Source organism: Electrona antarctica, assembly GCF_951216825.1.
Source record: "Electrona antarctica genome assembly, chromosome: 8".
Lineage (NCBI taxonomy): Eukaryota > Metazoa > Chordata > Actinopteri > Myctophiformes > Myctophidae > Electrona > Electrona antarctica.
Genome location: NC_136789.1, coordinates 23,996,010 through 24,016,021, shown reverse-complemented (window position 1 = coordinate 24,016,021; position 20,012 = coordinate 23,996,010). Strand labels below are relative to the sequence as shown.

Sequence of the window (20,012 nt, the reverse complement as noted above, 5' to 3'; positions counted from 1 at the left end):
CAACAAAGTATAGATGTGCACGGCAAGAGAAAAATGGAAAACACCATCGTTAGCAAACAAATAATTAAATAAAAGGGTGGAGGGAGAGAGTTCAAAGTTCCAGATCTCTTAATTCTTTCCCACTCTGACTTCCATTCTTTTCCCCTTGTCTTCTCTGTCTCGGGCTGGCGAGGCTGCTCTCACTGTATGGAAAGAAGGTAGGTCAATTATTTGTTTGATTATTTGTACCTTTATTCTTTCACACCTTCACGGTTTCTACTTTCATTATGTTATCTATCTATCTATCTATCTATCTATCTATCTATCTATCTATCTATCTATCTATCTATCTATCTATCTATCTATCTATTTCTGCTTTCTCTGACACTTATTTCACTCTTTCTTTGCTTTTGCCCGTTCGCCCTTGTCTTTCATTATTGCTGCATTATTGTGGTAAAATTACACAAATGTATTCTATAAAATTCCTCTTTTATTATAACAATGTTAGCACCATTATTCCTTCAGTTTCTGTAACTGTTTTAGAAATCACAAAATAGCCTCATGGGGGAATGTCAACTAGCCAGGTCAGTGTGGAAAAAACCCAAAAGATGAACATAATAGCAATCAGTCTGGATCAGTTATAGATGTCAGCTGTTACAGTTTAACTGTTTCTTCATTGTTTTCTTTAAGCAATGTTGGCAAAACTATATATCACTGAATTCCGAGAACAAATATTACTTTAGCATTTGAGCAAAAGATAAAGGCTTGACAAAATGTGTCTGTCTCTGTGTCTGTGTCTGTGTCTGTGTCTGTGTCTGTGTCTGTGTCTGTCTCTCTCTCTCTCTCTCTCTCTCTCTCTCTCTCTCTCTCTCTCTCTCTCTCTCTCTCTCTCTCTCTCAGTAGTACAGGCAGTCATTATAATGCCACAAAAGAAAACAAGAATTGGGTTAAATTTCAATCTGCCAGATGACTTGTAAAAGGCGGTGAATGTGACAATTTGCCACAAGCTACAGTAGCAGAAAAATACCTGAATCACTAAATTCAGGGTGTTGACCATAAGGAATGATTTTTAAGTAGGCTACCAATTTACAGTAAATACTCCTACTGCTGCTGCTGCTGATTGATTGATTGATTGATTGATTGATTGATTGATTGATTGATTGATAAATGTATTCACAGTATGTAGAATGGGTGCATTTCAAACGAAAGCACGATACAATACAAAAGCTGCTACAAGAATAAAACCATAAAAAGCACTAAGATCAGGGTCCTCCATTTTCAATTCATCAGAGTGCTACTACTACTACTACTGTACATCGTCCTCCACTACTAATACTTCTACAACTGCTTCACCTTTTTCTTCTGAATAAAGCATAGCGTATGTGTTCTTGCTGTCCCTATGGCGCAGGTCCTCTGCCATGGAAAGTCAGTCAAAAGCTGGACGTGTGAGATCGGTTACTGCCAGCGTCTCCAAGATCGCCCTCCTTTTCATCCTTCTTTACCTCTTTGTCTGCTCCCTCGACATCCTCAGCTCCGCCTTCCAGCTGGCCGGAGGTAAGCTTCCTTCATCATCATCATCATCACCACCATCACCCTCACTGTCGTTCCTCAGCATATGTCACTTCTTACATCACATGTCAGCTATTGCAAGGGGGGCAGACTTTTGTTCGACATAGCATTAGTCCGGAGCATTGGACCGGATTAAGGTTGGTGAGGGATGCGTTAAAACGACCGGATTAATTGGTGAGGGAAGCGTTAAGGTTGTAACCTTCCATAACTTGAAACAGTTTCCAGAACCTGTGAAGTACTGTGAAGTGTGAACGTTTTTTTGTTTACATTTCTGCTTATAACTGGAAACCATCCCTGAAGTGGCAGGAACACCATTAAAAGAAAAAACGTGCAAATAGCAGATGCTCACAGCGTGAAAATCTGTGTAACTGCAGGGTTAGTACCACCTCCTGAGCAAGGCCCAAATTTAGGCAGAAAATGCAGGTTCTGATCAGGACCTTATCTGAAACCGAACCATAGTGTATGAAAACAAATCCAGAAACCCGCTTTTAGTCCTTGTCATCGAAAAGTGCCATTAATGTGAGTCTCTCTCTCTCTGTCTCTGTGTGTCCCAGACAGGGCAGCGGGGGACATCCTCCAGGACAGTGCTGTGCTGTCTAAACCAGTCTCTGTCTGTCTCTGTGTCTGTCTCTGTGTGTCCTAGGCAGGGCAGCGGGGGACATTCTCCAGGACAGTGCTGTGCTGTCTAACCCAGTCTCTGTCTGTCTCTGTGTCTGTCTCTGTGTGTCCTAGGCAGGGCAGCGGGGGACATTCTCCAGGACAGTGCTGTGCTGTCTAACCCAGTCTCTGTCTGTCTCTGTGTGTCCCAGGCAGGGCAGCGGGAGACATCCTCCAGGACAGTGCTGTGCTGTCTAACCCCGTGGCAGGCCTGGTGGTGGGTATCATGGTGACGGTGCTGGTGCAGAGCTCCTCCACCTCCACCTCCATCACCGTCAGCATGGTGTCCTCTGGATGTGAGTTACAGACAGTACAGTACAAACGTCAAGATAAGAACTATATGATAGGCTTCCTATATGCTTACTGAACCTGTAAAAACAAAAGGGATGCTAGACATATACATGTGTGTATCCATTTGATTTGTCTCTGTCTGTACGTCAATCTATTCAATTAAATCAATGTGTTTATCCTTCCATCCCGTAGTACTGAATGTTCAGTCTGCTATCCCTATCATCATGGGCTCCAACATTGGAACATCAGTCACCAACACCATTGTTGCTCTGATGCAGGCTGGGGAAAGAGATGAGTTTGAACGGTAGGCCTACGAGTACTAGTAGTGGAGGTGTGTGTGAGTGAGTTGTTTTGCGCATGTGTGCGTGCGTGCGTGCGTGCGTGCGTGCGTGCGTGCGTGCGTGCGTGCGTGCGTGCGTGCGTGCGTGCATGCGTGTCCAAGCACGTGCACACGCATTTGTCCGTTTAATTGGGAACGACTGCACAGCAAATGAAAACATGAAGCAAATGTATTTTTTAAATCATATGCCTTTTACAGGGCGTTTGCTGGAGCGACAGTCCACGACTGTTTTAATTGGCTGTCCGTGCTGGTGCTCCTCCCCCTGGAGGCTGTGAGTGGTCTCCTGAGACGTCTGTCACAGGCGGCGGTCGACTCCCTCCAACTCAGGACTGGAGAGGAAGCCCCCGAGCTGCTGAAAGTTATCACTGAACCACTCACCAAAATGATTATACAGGTGCTGCTACACACTGTACTGTATACACCAGGGTTGCCCAGACTTTTTTGACTTAAGAGCTACTTTAAAAATGACCAGCTCAACAAGATCTACCCACAAAGAAGTATGATCTCATTGCTGAAAATAGTAAAAAAAAAAATTTACCGGAGGGGGCGAAATGGAAATAGTTTGTGTATGTCTAACTTTGTAATGCTACTGATGTCTGTGCTCAACACTCTTGAAAACAAATATTCCATTGTGGCTTAATAGGTCATTTTTTATGTCAATCAATCAAGTCACCTTCATTCAATTCAAGTGTCAGATGCCAAATTATATATTTTTTAATTTAAATTATATATGTTTTAGGGGCATGTCATGTGATCTACCTGCACAGCCTTTGTGATCTACTGGTAGATCGCGATCTACCTTTTGGGCACCCCTGGTATACACACATCACTGAACCACTCACCAAAATGATTATACAGGTGCTGCTCCACGCTGTACTGTATAGACACATCACTGAACCACTCACCAAAATGATTATACAGGTGCTGCTCCACGCTGTACTGTATAGACACATCACTGAACCACTCACCAAAATGATTATACAGGTGCTGCTACACACTGTACTGTAGACACACATCACTGAACCACTCACCAAAATGATTATACAGGTGCTGCTACACACTGTACTGTAGACACACATCACTGAACCACTCACCAAAATGATTATACAGGTGCTGCTACACGCTGTACTGTATACACACATCACTGAACCACTCACCAAAATGATTATACAGGTGCTGCTACACGCTGTACTGTAGACACTGCACCACTCACCAAAATTATTATATACAGGCGGTATTAATTGTACACATGCCACCATGTACACTTGGTACTGTTAGTTTCCATTCCTGCCATTTAACTGAGTCCTATATATATACATTGTGAAACAAGGAATAGCGAGAAAAAAAAGCAGATCTGGAAAATGCTTGCAATTGAAATCCTTGAACTTTTTCAAAATGCGACTGCTGTACATATTTTGTACATTTTTAGATAGCTTTTTGGAAAAATGTTAACATTGTTATTTGACAACATTTTTGACAACAATTAAATAACCAGAATAGGGACACTGAAAATGGTATGACAAATGATTAGGGGTTCAAACCTGTGACATGTGAAGTATCTGGTATTTTAACCTGCCCACTATGAGCTGTGTGGTGGATGTGGCACAAATGAAACCCATCTGTGAGAGCTGGGAACTGACTGTCTGTTGCAATGTAGTGGAACTAGACCATTGCTCTTGTGTAAATCTTCTGTCTCAATACTTCAATTTCCCTACCCTAATTACCCTACACTTGTCGTGTGAGACTGATGAAAAGATAGCTGATCTACAAGCACACAATTTGATTGATTGAAATATTTATTAACAGTTTGCAGAATTACAGTACATTTCAAGCACAAACTCAATACAAAGGCTGTTAACTGTGAGTGGACCACCCAATTAAGCATTACACTTGTTTACAAGAGGGTCCACCATGTTCAGATTTTTACGCATTTTTACAATGCGTCACATCATGACACGTGAACTTATAGGCCAAATCTGCTATTTTTGAAAAGTGAAGGAAAGTGAAGGTCTGTGGCTATTATATATATGGAAAGAGATGGTGACTAAATACACTGGATCCATTGAAACATATGGATCAACATCCTTTTGGACATACTGAGAGCAATAATATGCTGTAGTATTGGGCTAACATGTTGGCTCTGTCCTCCTGTCCATGTAGCTGGACCCCTCTGTCATCACATCTGTCTGTCTCTGTCCTGTCCATGTAGCTGGACCCCTCTGTCATCACATCTGTCTGTCTCTGTCCTGTCCATGTAGCTGGACCCCTCTGTCATCACAGCTGTCGCTACAGGAGACCAGAGCATGAGGAACAGGAGTCTGGTGAGACACTGGTGCCAAAGCACAGCCATCGCAGCGCAGGTATCATATCATACAGCTTTTGTCTGTGTGTGTGTGTGTGTGTGTGTGTGTGTGTGTGTGTGTGTGTGTGTGTGTGTGTGTGTGTGTGTGTGTGTGTGTGTGTGTGTGTGTGTGTGTGTGTGTGTGTGTGAATGTAATGCACAATCTATGTAAAGCGCTATACCTTTACCATTTAATCATGCAGATTATGTCTGCATGATGGAGAGATGTCTGCCTTTTTAGGTTGGTGGGATTGCATGGGAAATTAACATTGTAATGTTTCTTTCATATCAGCTCTCTATTGGCAGAATCAATATGGGTTATAACTAGAGTTTGCAAGACTTTTTTATTATCCCTTTAGCCCAGTGGTTCTCAACCAGTGGTCCGGGGACCACCAGTGGTCCTTGAGGGGGTTCCATGGTGGTCCCCAACTAAATGATGATGGAGAGTTGGTAACCAAATGGACCCTTATAGATCTTTAACTCTTGAGAGTGTAAAATGAATTCACGCTCTCAAGAGTTACATTATTGTTAAATATCTGCATTGCTTAATCTACAAGAAGTCTACACAATTAGAGAATGTAGAAGAATTGTTATTTTTATCAAGATATGCAAAGTTTTGGGTCTGAGAGGTTAAATGTCCGTGGTGGTCCGTGGCTCAAATGCCCAATAAATAATGCATGAGCCTTGATACAAAGGGTTGAAAACCACTGCTTTAGCCTAAATGTCATTGATTCAATACATCAATCAATTGCAAAGAGCATAAAAAGTACTAATCAATTGACAATGTCTTAAATAAAAACAATACAAAATTTAAAAAGACCATCATAGGACAGCCCTAATGTGTTTGTGTGAGTAAGCTTTTGTAGGTACCGACTAGCATTTTCACAAGCCAGTGTATGAGTCAAGACAGATGTAATGCTCACTTAAAGGGGTTTCACACTGAGTCATACACAGTTCCTCTCTATTTCTTTGAAATCATAGTCGACCCTTATATGACCTGGTTTCTCACAATGTTTTTCTCTAAATATCTTTCTCTCTCCTTTTCTCTGTCTCGGCTGACAGAAGAATGAAACAGCCTGGAGTGCACACAACCACTCTCTGTCAGAACACACAAAGAGATGTAAGACTCTTTCTTTTTTAAAGTATGTCCTCTTGTCTTGAGACGCGTCTCTTCTGCTCAAATTCTGCTGTGCTCGTCAGGAATGACTCGAACATGAATGAAGGACCCAAAAGTAGAAACTCAAAACCCAAAATCAAACGTTGCATCGCAGGAGGCAAGAGCGGAATGAAAAAGGGAGTCAGAGGCCGCATAAAGGGACACATTGGAGAGAGATAAGACAGTGACCTTGAAAACTTTGTTCTATTAGATATTATTTATATTATTCAAGTAGACCAATAATTTCACACCATTTGTTAATATTAAATCAAGCTATAGCTTTTGCAAGTATGCATTTCCTGCATATCCCTCTCTCTCCCTAATGTTTCTTTTACATTCAGGCTTAGCCTCCGTTCATAGCCAACATTAGTCTATTATCTATTTCTCTTCTCTACCTATTTAGATATAGTTCATGTTGTTATTATATAGTCTCTGTAATAGACTATATTACCTTTCAAATCCATCCTATTAGACAATTGCTTGTATGTCTGTCTGTTCATCCGTCCGTCCGTCTGTCTGTCTATACGTGTCCCAGGCAGCCATCTATTTGTGGACAGCTCTCTATCAGATGTGGCCATAGGTCTCATCCTCCTGGGCGTCTCTCTGCTGGTGCTGTGCAGCTGTCTGGTAGTTCTGGTCAAAGTACTGGGATCGCTGCTGAAGGGCCAGCTGGCCTCTGCAGTCAACACAGTTATTAATACAGGTCTGTATAGGGGCGCACACACGGCGCACGGCGCACGCATGCACGTGACGCACGCACACTGACTTCACAGCACTGACTGTGCTGTGAACTTGTATATCTGCTATTTCGAAATGCTGAGGTTAAACTTTTTGTTGCTATATTATAACCTCATTTACCGGAGGTCCCCAGACCCCACGCCGAATACTAGACACCATTTTTGTCTTCACACTTTCCCTCTCCTCCTCTGTCCAGATTTCCCCTATCCATTTGGCTGGCTGGCAGGTTATCTAGCTCTCTTAGTGGGAGCAGGCATGACCTTTGTGGTTCAAAGTAGTTCTGTCTTCACGTCTGCAATCACACCTCTCATAGGTACAACAGACACACGCACGCACGCACACACACACGCACTCACGCACACACACACGCACACACACACACACGCATGCACGCACGCACGCACGCACGCACGCACGCACGCACGCACACACACACACACACACACACACACACATACACACACTTGATGACTTGGCTTGCATGGAAATGCTTGTTCATATAATGCATGAAGGACCCAATAATCAGGTATTGGTGTGATCAGCATCGAGAGAGCCTACCCTCTGACGCTGGGCTCCAACCTGGGAACCACCACCACTGCAATACTAGCAGCCCTGGCCAGTCCTGGAGAGAAACTGGCTGCATCGGTACAGGTACACTGGTACAGTACACACAGAGGCACGCACACACCAGTGTTTGGCAGAATTTTTTTATTTTAGTTTTAGTCATTAGTCTCTTGAATAGTTTTAATTTAGTTTCAGTCACATTTTAGTCACCTGGAATTCTTTAAGGGCCTTTCAAACGTGAATCGATATAACGCACCTATAGTTCATTTTCAATGAGACCTGCGTTTTTGCGTGGAGCTAGTAGATCTGCAATTTTCAGCATGCAACCAAGTGTGAAATGACTTATACTGGATCTCTTGTCCACTAGTCCCTTCATAACATTTTAGTCTAGTATTTATTTGTTTGACAAAATCGACAGTATATATTATTTAGTCATAGTTTTAGTCATCATGGCTTATTGTTTTTATTTAGCTTTTATGTAGTTTTTGTCAGTGACAAAAAGGTAGTCGACGAACATTTTTCGTCATAGTATTAGTCGACGAAAACAACACTGGCACGCACGCACACATTTCATTAACACATTCTCGGATTCAATGAAGAATAAGCTGTCCTCTCGATCCTCTCCTTCACTACAGGTGGCCCTGTGTCATTTCTTCTTCAATGTCCTCGGTATTATGTTATGGTATCCGCTACCAGCCTCCCGCCTCCCCATCCGTATGGCTCGTGCCCTTGGCAGATGTACTGGCAGGTACTCTAATAATACCAATGTAATGGTTTTTTTTAATGCTTATATATGACATGCTTTGCATTTAATGAAACTTCGATAGATTAAAGGAAATGAGGATTAGGACGGGAACCCCTTTTGGGGTTTTCATACCCTTCAGGACGGGACCCACTGTTGGGGTTCTTGTTGCTATGTTGCTATGTATATTGAGGGGCGGCGGTGGCTCAGGGGTAGAGTAGCTGGATGGCAACCCCAAGGCTGCCAGCTCGAACCCGGGCTCCCCCAGAGTTGGTGTCAAAGTGTCCTTGAGCAAGACACTGAACCCCTAATTGCTCCTGATGTGCTGGTTGATGCCTCGCAAGGTTTTCTGCCTCCATCGGTGTATGAATGTGTGTATGAATGGGTGAATGTAATGCACATCTATGTAAAGCGCCTTGGATAAAGGCGCTATATAAATGCACCATTTATTTACAAGTAAGACGCGCGAACGCGGGAAGCGCGGTGGTGGCGGGCGGGTGGTGTTACAGCGTGACACACACAGAGACACACAGACACACAGACATGTTCTGCTAGTTCTCATAGTTAGTGCTCACTGCGTTTTATGCCATTTATGTACAGTATATAGCAACATAACATTTTTTCAGAAATCTTAGGTCAGGATTTAGAAGATTAGTCTCAGTCCTAAATGGATTAAAAAACAGGCACAACAAACCCCCCCCCCCCACACAGGTACCGCTGGTTTGCTGTGCTCTACCTGGTGTTCTGCTTCCTGCTCCTCCCCTCCGTGGTGTTTGCTCTCTCCATGGCGGGTTGGAGGGTGTTGGCCGGGGTCGGGACGCCGCTGGGTTTGGCGGGTGTCTTCGTCGTGGCGGTGAACGTGCTGCAGGCGCGGAGGCCCGCGTGTCTGCCGCACAGGCTGCGGAGCTGGGACTTCCTTCCTGCCTGGATGACCTCCCTGCAGCCCCTGGACAACCTCGTCACCACGGTGACACTGAAGTGCAGACGCGGGAATGGTGTGTAAAACCATGTTGCATTGGGATAAATACAGTCATATACTGTAGGACAGTGGTTCCTAAACGTTTTATCTCTTTTTACCAAAAGAGAAATTGATGTTTCTCCTCCCCGGGACCCAAACTAGTTGAAAATAGCACATCTACAAGCTCACAACAGCTTGTAGATGTGCTATTTTCACTCAGTTAACAGGAGATTAGCCGTGATTGCAGGTAACACTCCTCAGTTCATTATGCATTATGTTGTTTTTTTTTCAACTTTGTTTTTATTCAGGGTTTACAGACACATTCAAATAAACAAAAACAAAAACGACAACAACAGTGTAATACAACAACAACATAGTACAAAGACAAACTTCACAACCACTGAGAGACACAGAGATCAGAACAAAATAAAACATAAAACAAAACAAAACAAACAAATCATATAAATAAAATTACAAGATAAATAACTCAAATAGAACCTTTGCTCGGGGGCACCTTTTTAACTTTTCCATTCCATTACTCCATTATGTTTATGCATTATGTTTTAATGCTGCTTGAACCCTCCTAGTTTTGTGGCCCCAGTGTCTAACTTAGGGCGTGAATTAGTTGTCACATCCGCATGCTGGCCACGAGAGTCCTGCAGACTCATTCTGTACATTCTTGTTATAGTCCAGACCTCAGATTCTAATCAATTCCTCCAGCAAAGCTTTGAGATGTCATTTTTTAACTCTGGTTATTCTGTTAAAAACTATCTACGGTAACAAACATGCCAACCATTTAAACTACTTTTTGTCGTAATATAATACGGATTTCCTCCCAACCTCTCCTCAACAGGATTCTCAAACTTTCTGTTCTAGCTCAGTCATATGTGTCACAGTACGAGGCAGGAGGTTTTCGGACCCAAGTGCAGGACTGAGGCAGAGAGGCAAAGTAGTGGAATAGTAGGACGTTTATTTCCAAAATCCAGGAACACAAAGAGAACAAGAACTAGGAATACACTGGGAGTTCACTAGGAGCAAAAACACTAGTGACATAAAACAATGATCTGACAAAGGAAATGAAAAACCAGGGGAGTATAAATACACAAAGACACAGGTGAATTCAACAGATAATCAACACAATGATTGGCTAAAAGACTAACAAGACAAGGTGGAAACCCTAGGGTAATCAGGGTACTGGTGAGACAACACAGGTAACATGAGCAACACAGGAAACACTAACAGACTGCAAAATAAAAGCACACAAGTGTAAAGTAAAACCAAAACCAAGAACAAGGAACACTAGAAAAACATAACACATGTCACGGACCGTGACAATATGCAGTCAGTGTACTTGTCGTGCATAAGGTACGCGTGATCGCAACATCGGGGATGTACGTATATGCGGATGTCCCCACAGACATGTTGAGATGGTGATGAAAATGACATCATATCACGTGCATGGCAACTATAACCTGGCATTAATCCTTGTTTTGTGTTCCTATAGGTGGGGATGATGTAGGTAATGCTGGGCCGTTGACGCTCCTGGAAACCATTGCCACAGCAGCTCCTATAGGACATGGTAAAAGTATGCAAATGGGAGGTGAAGGTGACACGAAATGGATGACAGGAGTCGTGGACAAAACCTCCGCTGTCTGCTACACTGAAAAACACGACACAAACAACACCGCTCCGTTTTCTGCCAACCGTATAGAAGACATGTATGTTCTATATGCAGTAGATGTGAGCACTGGAGATCACACTCACCAGTGCATTAAGAGCACTCGTTTATAGTATTACAAGCACTCAGACTTCTGGCTTTTCCCATACTGTGTTTGTGTGGCAGCGGTGGCCGAACGGTTTGCGGAGCGGTCTTGATACCGGAAGGTCGCCAGTTCGTATTCCCGGACCGGCACGTTAAAATTACCACTGCTGAAGTGCCCTTGAGCAAGGCATTGAACCACTACCATGAAATGTTCTATGAGCAGGGCCTGGCTGTAAACAAGTATCTGATGCTTAGTCCAGTTACCCTGGGTAAATATAGTAACTTTGCTTTGCTTTGCTTTGTGCATGGACAATTCTTAACTTATGATGACGCTATCAGGAGTTATATTGTGTTATTTAAAATTGTATAGACAAAACATGTGTAAACAATGTGACATACATCTCACCATTAACCCATTAAAACTGGAAAAGCATTTGTGTCATTCTAGATGTTTGCGTTGGCTATTCAAAAATAGTTAATTAATATACAAGCTCACGGCACGTCACTTTGTACCACGAGCTTGTACATAACATCTGCTATTTTTGTGAGAAGTGAGAATAGATTAGAAGTCATTTGTAGAATTGGTCTCATGTCTTAATGGGTTAACCATGGTTAATGTTCTCAAATCAACCATAATAATAATAATAATAATAATAATGGTGACAAAGTTCTGTTGTAACTGGTTTTCTGAAAGGAAGGGGGCACTTGTGGCCTTCGGGAAAGTTCCAGTTGAAAGTGACATCCAGGCATTGTATTTACAAAGTGACACGTTATGTTATGAACTTATGATGGTGTAGACTGTAGAGGTTCACAAGAATATATGCTGGTGCCTCCAAATCCAATATAAGGTCATGGCTGTGAACACCAATGTCAGTGATATGCCTGCTTAACTGTTTTATTTCTTCCGAAGCATGTCTGCACTCACTTGCATTGCACATATGAACATGTTGCATGTTTGCCATCGACACTGAAAATTAACTATTGCTATATTTAAACATATAGCCAGGCCGGTGCACAATGTTCAATGCCATTTCCTGCATGCTATATTTCTTTAGCCTAGTAGGGTATGCAGTGATATGACTATGCTATAAACCACAAAGTCTTCCATCGCTTGTTTCAGCAGCCACAGAGACAATAGCATTACTGCAGAAGAGAGAGAGAGAGAGAGAGAGAGAGAGAGAGAGAGAGAGAGAGAAAGAGAGAGAGAGAGAGAGAGAGAGAGAGAGAGAGAGAGAGAGAGAGAGAGAGAGAGAGAGTGGTTAGAGGTGTGAACCATTGGTGCATGTTGTCTCGTAATTAAAAGAGGGGTTGTAGTTCAACAGAGTGATGCTTCTTTCAGAAGAAGGAATAGAGACCAGTTCTTCCTGTAAATACATGATATAGGAGATGTGCTATATATTTACCGATACACTGAACTGATGTACTAGAAAGTTGCAAACGTACAGAAATTAATGTACGGATCGAGCCCCGGAGTGGCCATTGAGAGAGAGAGAAAAAAAGCTTGTGGCCTCGAATTAGTATTTTGTGGCCTCGAAATGTAGAAATGAGCCAACAGCAATCCTGGTGCATGTTATTTCACTCTGCTCTATTTTCAGTTCTGCATTTGAGATATACTGTATGCCTTACTGGTGATGCTGTTATGGTCATTTGAATTTTACAGTAATGTTGCATTAGATTAGCTGTCCCGATTGTATTGAAAAACAAACAAACAAAATAATAGAACCACCACTCAAAAGCTAACCATCCTGCCTGATCTCACCACCTCCTACCTACATCCTGCTGATTCCTGCATGACAGGTCACATGCAGGTCTCAGATACATACAGGAACATAACAGCCTGATTTATGCACCAGAAACTCTGCTTTGACTGCAGTAAAACCTCAACAACACTGACTGGACTGACTACCATGCACCTGCTCTAATCATTCTGCTTTAAACTGAATAAATGAACTCCATCATCATCATCATCATCACAGCTCTGACAGCAAATGCACAAGGTATGTTTCTACTTATTGTCACCATTTTATCCATACTGTCTTTAATTACCAGAAAATATACAGTTGTTTTTATTGTTTTTATTTTTTACAAATACATACACATATATTTGTCAAACATATTTGTAATTCAAACGCACGGTGTCCTTTTTCATAATTACCATTATTGAAAACTATATGTTTAGCAAACTATACTATATAATACTATACATACTGTAGTAGCCTACTGTAAGTTATGAACAAACTACTGTTATAGCTAGGCTATACATTCTTATTTTTTGTATTTATTTTGTATTTATTTGTATTATTATTTTATTTTTTATTTATTTTTATTTATTTTTTATTTTACATTTAGAACACAAACTGGGTGTTTTAATTACTGACATGGAAAAAGGATAGATTTTTTCCCTACAGCTGAAATAAACACTTCTGTAATTGCTTTCTTTCCCGTTACAGGTTCTACATTGTGTACTTTGGCTGAAGGTAATAAAACTCAGTGTTATGGAGCACTGGGGTCACCTCTACTGATTCATTTGACCTCTACTAATGAGAAAGACTTTAGGTTAACAAGAGGCCGACAGGGCAGTGATATCACTTTAATGAAAAAAGATAAATCATCTGAGGGAGAAACACTTCATGAAGAATGTGAAAATCGGTGTAAATACTTACCCAGTGGAACATTAAGACTGGACTTCTCAATGAAGAAAGATTCTGGCATTTATCAATTGAACACATATAATTCAAGGGGTAATTTATTACGGAAAGCCTTGATGCAACTACAAATACAAGGTAGGCCCAAAAGGCACATTCTCTATAATTATCAAGAAGTTGAAGAAGTATTTGTGTGTGTTTATATAAAACATTCAAACAAATTTTAATTTTAATATTGAAATGTTTAAACTTTTTGGTTCCACAATTTTGGTTTGTTTTTGGTTCCACACATGTATAGTACATAATACAGTGTGTGTGTGTGTGTGTGTGTGTGTGTGTGTGTGCGTGCGTGCGTGCGTGCGTGCGTGCGTGCGTGCGTGCGTGCGTGCAATCCTGTGCATGCTTGCGTGCATGTGTGCTTTCCAGCTCCCGTGTCCGAGCCAGATGTATCTCAGGTTTGTGTATCAGCAGAAGAGAAGAAGGTCAGCTGTTCTTCTACGGGAGATGACCTTGAGTTCATCTGGCAGCTGATCATGACCACCGGCCAATCGCTGTTCACCTGGAGACTGGATAACCAATCACTGAGCAGAGCCACACCTGAGTACACCAACCTGAGCAGCCTCAGCTTACCTGGTCAATTAGTGGGAAACTTGACATGTGTTGTTCAGAACAAAGTCAGCATCAGTCAAACAGTCATCCAGCTAACAGCCTGTGGAGGTGAGAGAATGATTCTTGACTTTCTGTTGATGTCAGTAGATAAGTGAATAGTAACCATGTTGTGCCCTTTCTAAAATGCACTCATCTTAATTGCTCTTATGTTCATTTGGATGTGGATGTAAAATTATCAAATGCCATGGTGACACCATGTCTATTTATTTTGTATTGTTTTATTGTTTGTACTTCCAGTAGTGGGTGGCAGCCATGTTGGCTCTACATTGATGCTCCATGACATTTTTCAGAATGTAATGGAAACATCTCAGAGATTTAGAGACTGGGCAATCCTAAATGTTGTTTTTTTCCTTTTCGATTACATTTTATTGCTCAATTTCATTATACTTTTAAATGCCTTTTTCCATAATGTAAATAACTTTGGATTGTATATGAAATGTGCTTAAACCATGTTCCAGGTCAATTAAGTTCTGTGACTCCAGACTCCTCCTTCAAGCCGGATGGTGTGACTGTGATTATAGCTGTTATTGCTGCTGCCACGGCTCTCAACCTCTCTCTGTGTGTTTGCACCTTCATTCTGCGTAAGAGAAGCAGCTCCCACACTGTTAACACAGGTAAAAAAATAGAGCAAACAGTAAGAGAAGCAGCTCCCACACTGGGGATTTCAAACAAAATGTCATGTCATGTGTGAAAATGCTCTGGGAGAGTGAACTCCATTAAGGTTTCAATCCTGTGCTAGCAGGGGTAAAAATGTGGCATACACACAACAAGAGGCATACAAAGTTTTCTCAGAATTTCCCATAAATTAATCGATGGAATTGTGGAATCATAACCATGTAAATAAAATATAACATAAAAGAAATAATATTGAATAAAATAATAATGCATACCAAACCTACTATGCATGAAAATATGAAAACATATTCTGGGTTTACAGTATATCTCTCACAGACCATTGTCTCTTTATTCTAGGTAATTCTGAAGGTGACAGTAGGCCTATTGTCTACGCAGACGTCACAGTGAATACAGGGCACAGCGATACACGTCCACCTCCAACAAATGACCAAGCGCTGTATGGGACTACATGGGTCTCCTCCAGTTTCTGACAGAGCCATTGATTTTGTTTGGTATTCAGGATCTGTCTAATTGAGCTATGTTAAACGATATTGACATCTTAATGTTGTGATGTCATGCATTTTACAAACCGTGTGTAACAAGCATTTTATTCTTAGAAATTGTGCTCTTTGTATGGTCACCATTGTATAGGGATGAGGATTGTTTTGTTTTCTCCAATGATCTATTAGTACACAGAATGTGTTCTTGCCTTAGCCTTTTGGCCTGAATAAAACTTTGGGGTTCAATTAAGCACAAGCATTTTTCCCTTCTAGGCTACATATTATATACAGTGTTATGCAATATGTACTCAAATACAAATACAAATACTACTCAAAATTAAAGCATGGCATGCTGGTAGTTGAAGTAGTAATATGTGGAAAACAATCCACAGGAACACATTCTACAAGTATAATCACATTGTTTCCGGTCGGGCCAATGTCAAAATGTATTATGTTAAAGAAAGCTCTTTCCTAATAGTGCTAAGTTTGAGTTACTCTAGCTCCTTTAAGTAACCAGCAAAATCACAAGTTCAGGGTTTTCCTTTTCCCTGCATCAGCCTCTCAATTACACTAGATGGCGACAGACAATTATTGAGTATATAACTAGCTGCAGTTAATTTCACTGATCATCATAATAATAAATAATAATGGATTTTGTTTATAATGCACTTTACATTCATGAAAATCTCAGTGCTACAATAAGCAATTGCATAAAATAAAAGAATAATCATTGCACCACTAAAAACTTCTAAGAAACGGAAACAAAACATTTAAATCATGAGGGCATCGAGCCTCGAGGCCCGTAACACCAGTGTAGCTAAAAAAATGCTTTTGCATGAGAATTAATGGTATCAAGTTATCAGGGTTCACATGTAGTAGAGGAGAATAGGGAGAGAGAATGATTGATTGATTGATTGATTGATTGATTGATTGATTGATTTCATGCTAATTTGTCTAAAAGCGCCACAGAGTAGGCCCAGCTAGGGCCTGCTCTAATGATTTAACTAGGGTGCCCGAGCCGGCGACCTTCGGGATCGCCACAGCGACAAAAATCATATGGCCACCATTGGCAACCAAAATGTTCAAAATTTCATTATGCTTTAGTAGCATGTGACGTGTCAAACTAGGGTTTTCATGATTCTGAATCCATTCCAAGCATTAGTTTTGCATGAAAAACACTCCTTGGGCTAAAATAGGAGTGTATTTCGCTTGGATTGGGTTCAGAATCATGAAAACCCCTAGTTTGACACGTCACATGCTTGCTACTTAAAGCATAATGAAATTCTGAACATTTTGCCTTATTGTTAAGTGGCCATATGGATTTGGCCACTGTGGTGACCCCTAAGGTCGCCCTAGCTAAACGATTAGAGCATTCCCTGGGCTACATCTGTGCAAAATGTGGCGCTTTTAGACGAATTAGCACGAAATATGCCTATGTTCCTAAACTAATGAGATCAGTTAAAAGGATATATTTTGTGTAAATTTGACAGGAATATAGAACTTGTGCTTCTTTGATCTACGAGTCCTGTGGTGCAGTTGGCCCAGCGCACCCACCTCCTGTCCATGCAGGACACAAACCTGAGTAATGGACTGCTTGTGATTGGGATTGTTTTTCGTGCAAAACGAATGCTTCAGAATCATGAAAACCCCCTAGTTTGACACTAGTTTGAAACAGTCTATAGACAACACCTCTCGGGTAAGTATTAAGTAGCCTACGTACCCACTGTAGCCGCAAAAGTGTGAATGTCATGATGACGGTAGAGGAGTATGTGTGAATGACACTTCCCCTGCTTGACCCCTGCCTATCAGGCAGAGAGACACATTGTACATCACAGCTCTGAGCAGAAGACAATGACACAGCAGGTACATATCACTGATCACTAAAGACACTCAGACTTTGAGGGTTAAACTACCAAGCGAGGTGTAGAGAGGAGATACATGCCAGAAAAGACAGGGGTCAGATTTGAACCAGGGTCCTCAGGCTCCAATGGAGCTTTAACAGCAGGCTGAGCCAACCGAAGCCACACATGGTTGTTAACATAGAGAGATTAAGTAGAGGTGTCCTTTCAACTGCATGATTTCTGTACAACTCTGCTTTGACTTTGACAGTGACATCTCTCACCAACACAGGACTGCCTATATTCTCTCTGTTTAAAAGAAGAAATGAATTCCATATACATCCTCATCACAGCTCTGGCACTGACAGCGAATGCATATGGTAAGTTTCAATTATCGTAGAAGTTTTATTCAGCGACACAGCAGGCAAAAAATATACAACGTTTTGACCGTGAGGTCTTTGTAAGTATTATTAACTGAGATGATGACAGGAAAATACGTCTTTTATACAAAGTGTGGATAAATTATGTCAAAATCTCAAAACTATGGCACCCATGGGACTCAATGAAGAGTTTGATATTAGGCCATTTCTTTAAATGAAGCCACTGCAGGGATGTTTAGAGTTCATAATATATCTTTATTACTTTAGTCTTCGAAAAAAGAAAAAATGTAGATTTTTTAGATTGATTGGTTGTGGACACCACATTACTGTCCCATTATGGGGACAACTTATGGCCTCCAAGGCTAATGGGTTTGACATACTGATGTTCTCAGTTTTTAAACTTTTATATTTCTATTTTTCTATTTTCATACAAATGCTAAAATCATGTTTTTTAGATAAAAAATAATGTATAATTCTTGGCATCGCCCCTGTGAACATTTCATGTGATGAAATGTTTATGAAACAAGTGGTTTCCGACTCCCAACAATATTCGTTTTTTAGCCTCAAGCCAAACAGTATTCTGAGACAATTTCTTGTTACTGTCCATTATAATACAAATGGAAACATTAAAACAAGCATTTATGCATCACGTGGTGAGACTCCTTTGCAAACATGACACATACAACAATGTATATTAGTTAACTAGAAAGGTCCGCTCCTTGCATGGAGTACAGATCTCCACCAGACTTGGTTGCCGATACCCTGCAGGGTAGGTCGTGGGTAGGTCGTGGGCGCAGGGGGTGAAATTACAGGTAACATGTTTCTGCAACAAACAGTGGCATGTGCAGTATTTGTGGCACCCTATAGGCTGGGGGCATGTGTTAGTCAAATGTCCCGTTGATGCTGACAGCCATACGTGGCCACTGGCCGGTTAAGACTCACCCATGGCTTCCGCGTGCGGTTAGGGTTAGTAATGTTATGTCGGATTATTGGGACGTCGGACTAACGGTACGCACCCACCCAGGCTGCTTTGCAACAACAAAGTGAAATCTTAGTAAATTAATCAACAAATTGTCAGCTGTGTGTGCACATGCACAGGTGCATGTGTGTGCATGGTGTGTGATTGCAAAGGTAAAGACAGAACTACTTTGAACCACAAAGGTCATGCCACGTGTGTGTGTGTGTGTGTGTGTGTGTGTGTGTGTGTGTGTGTGTGTGTGTGTGTGTGTGTGTGTCCAAGCCAGATGTATCTCAGGAGTGTGTATCAGCAGAAGAGAAGAAGGTCATCAACTGTTCTTCAAATGGAGATCACCTTGACTTCACCTGGGAGCTGACCATGACCACGGGCCAAACGCTGTACATTCGCACTGGCAGTGCCACATCCAATCATGACAGCATCAGCTTACCTGGTCAATTTGTGGGAAACTTGACTTGTGTTGTTCAGAACCGTGAGAACACAGTGAGAGTCGAAAAAACCATCCAGCTAACAGCCTGTGGAGGTGAGAGACGTGATAGCTTTTCTTAATTCAAGTGGGGTAGCAAAATGTTCAAGAGGTGGAAAGAGGTGAACTGGGTGACGCAAAGGTTCTGCCTCTTCCTCATGTTCTTGAAAATTTTCCAACTTCAGCTAACATGCTCTAATTTCAACTAAAACAGTAGAAAAATAAGATGGGGGAAAAAACAACAACAACACTGTTTTCATACACATTCATTACCTATCTCTCTCCATCGTTCTGTCTGACAGTTGAGTTGAATGTGTGCAGCATATAGGCTACTGTACATATTTGGGGGTTTTGGTATCAGTCTAGACTAACTGGAGGGACAGCGGGGAGCCGGGGACAGTGGGTAAGAATAGCCTATGAATTCACAGAATGTGAAAAACATTCCCCCATAAAAAATATGTGGAAAATATTCAGGAAAATATTCAGACAAGCAGTCTTGAAAATTACTAAAACATTAAAAAAAATTGTAATTGCTGATTCAAAACATATTGGACATGTTGCTTGACATAAACTTTACCATTTTGTTTACAGCATGAGCTATCATAAAATATAATCAACGTTTCTAATGTCTCCCAATTAAACCACTATTTTGTATAAATTATAATCCATAAATGATCAAAACAAAAACATAAAAGATAGAAGGTTTGTACCAATGATTGTACAGCAGTGAATTTCAGTCCTTAATCCTTATATAATGGCATCTCTTTGCTAGCAGTGTCTTGGCCAGTGGGAGTCGGACAGTGTTTTCTACTAGTCGGACTGATTT

The 20,012-nt window shown here is 41.3% G+C and overlaps 2 protein-coding genes across 2 annotated transcripts in view; both read left to right on the top strand.

The window, feature by feature from the left end:
* Positions 1 to 540: 540 nt before the first annotated feature.
* On the top strand, positions 541 to 15,769 carry LOC306928665 (sodium-dependent phosphate transport protein 2A-like; the record flags this gene model as incomplete). The annotated part of the gene is made up of 16 exons (XM_079508935.1): positions 541 to 563; positions 1,388 to 1,533; positions 2,358 to 2,501; positions 2,689 to 2,800; positions 3,035 to 3,230; positions 5,095 to 5,196; positions 6,240 to 6,297; positions 6,869 to 7,036; positions 7,268 to 7,384; positions 7,598 to 7,722; positions 8,271 to 8,383; positions 9,089 to 9,372; positions 10,840 to 10,914; positions 14,169 to 14,459; positions 14,870 to 15,025; positions 15,384 to 15,769. 16 exons carry the CDS (start codon positions 541 to 543, stop codon positions 15,515 to 15,517), a joined length of 2,244 nt encoding a protein of 747 aa, XP_079365061.1. The 3' UTR covers positions 15,518 to 15,769.
* Positions 15,770 to 19,080: 3,311 nt separating this feature from the next.
* Positions 19,081 to 20,012, top strand: part of LOC306928664 (sodium-dependent phosphate transport protein 2A-like) — a gene marked incomplete at both ends in the record, with an annotated part of 14,021 nt that continues 13,089 nt past the window's right edge. Inside the window, one exon of the mRNA XM_079508934.1 lies at positions 19,081 to 19,243. Coding sequence (XP_079365060.1) covers positions 19,081 to 19,243 — 163 coding nt within the window. The remainder of the gene's footprint in view (positions 19,244 to 20,012) is intronic.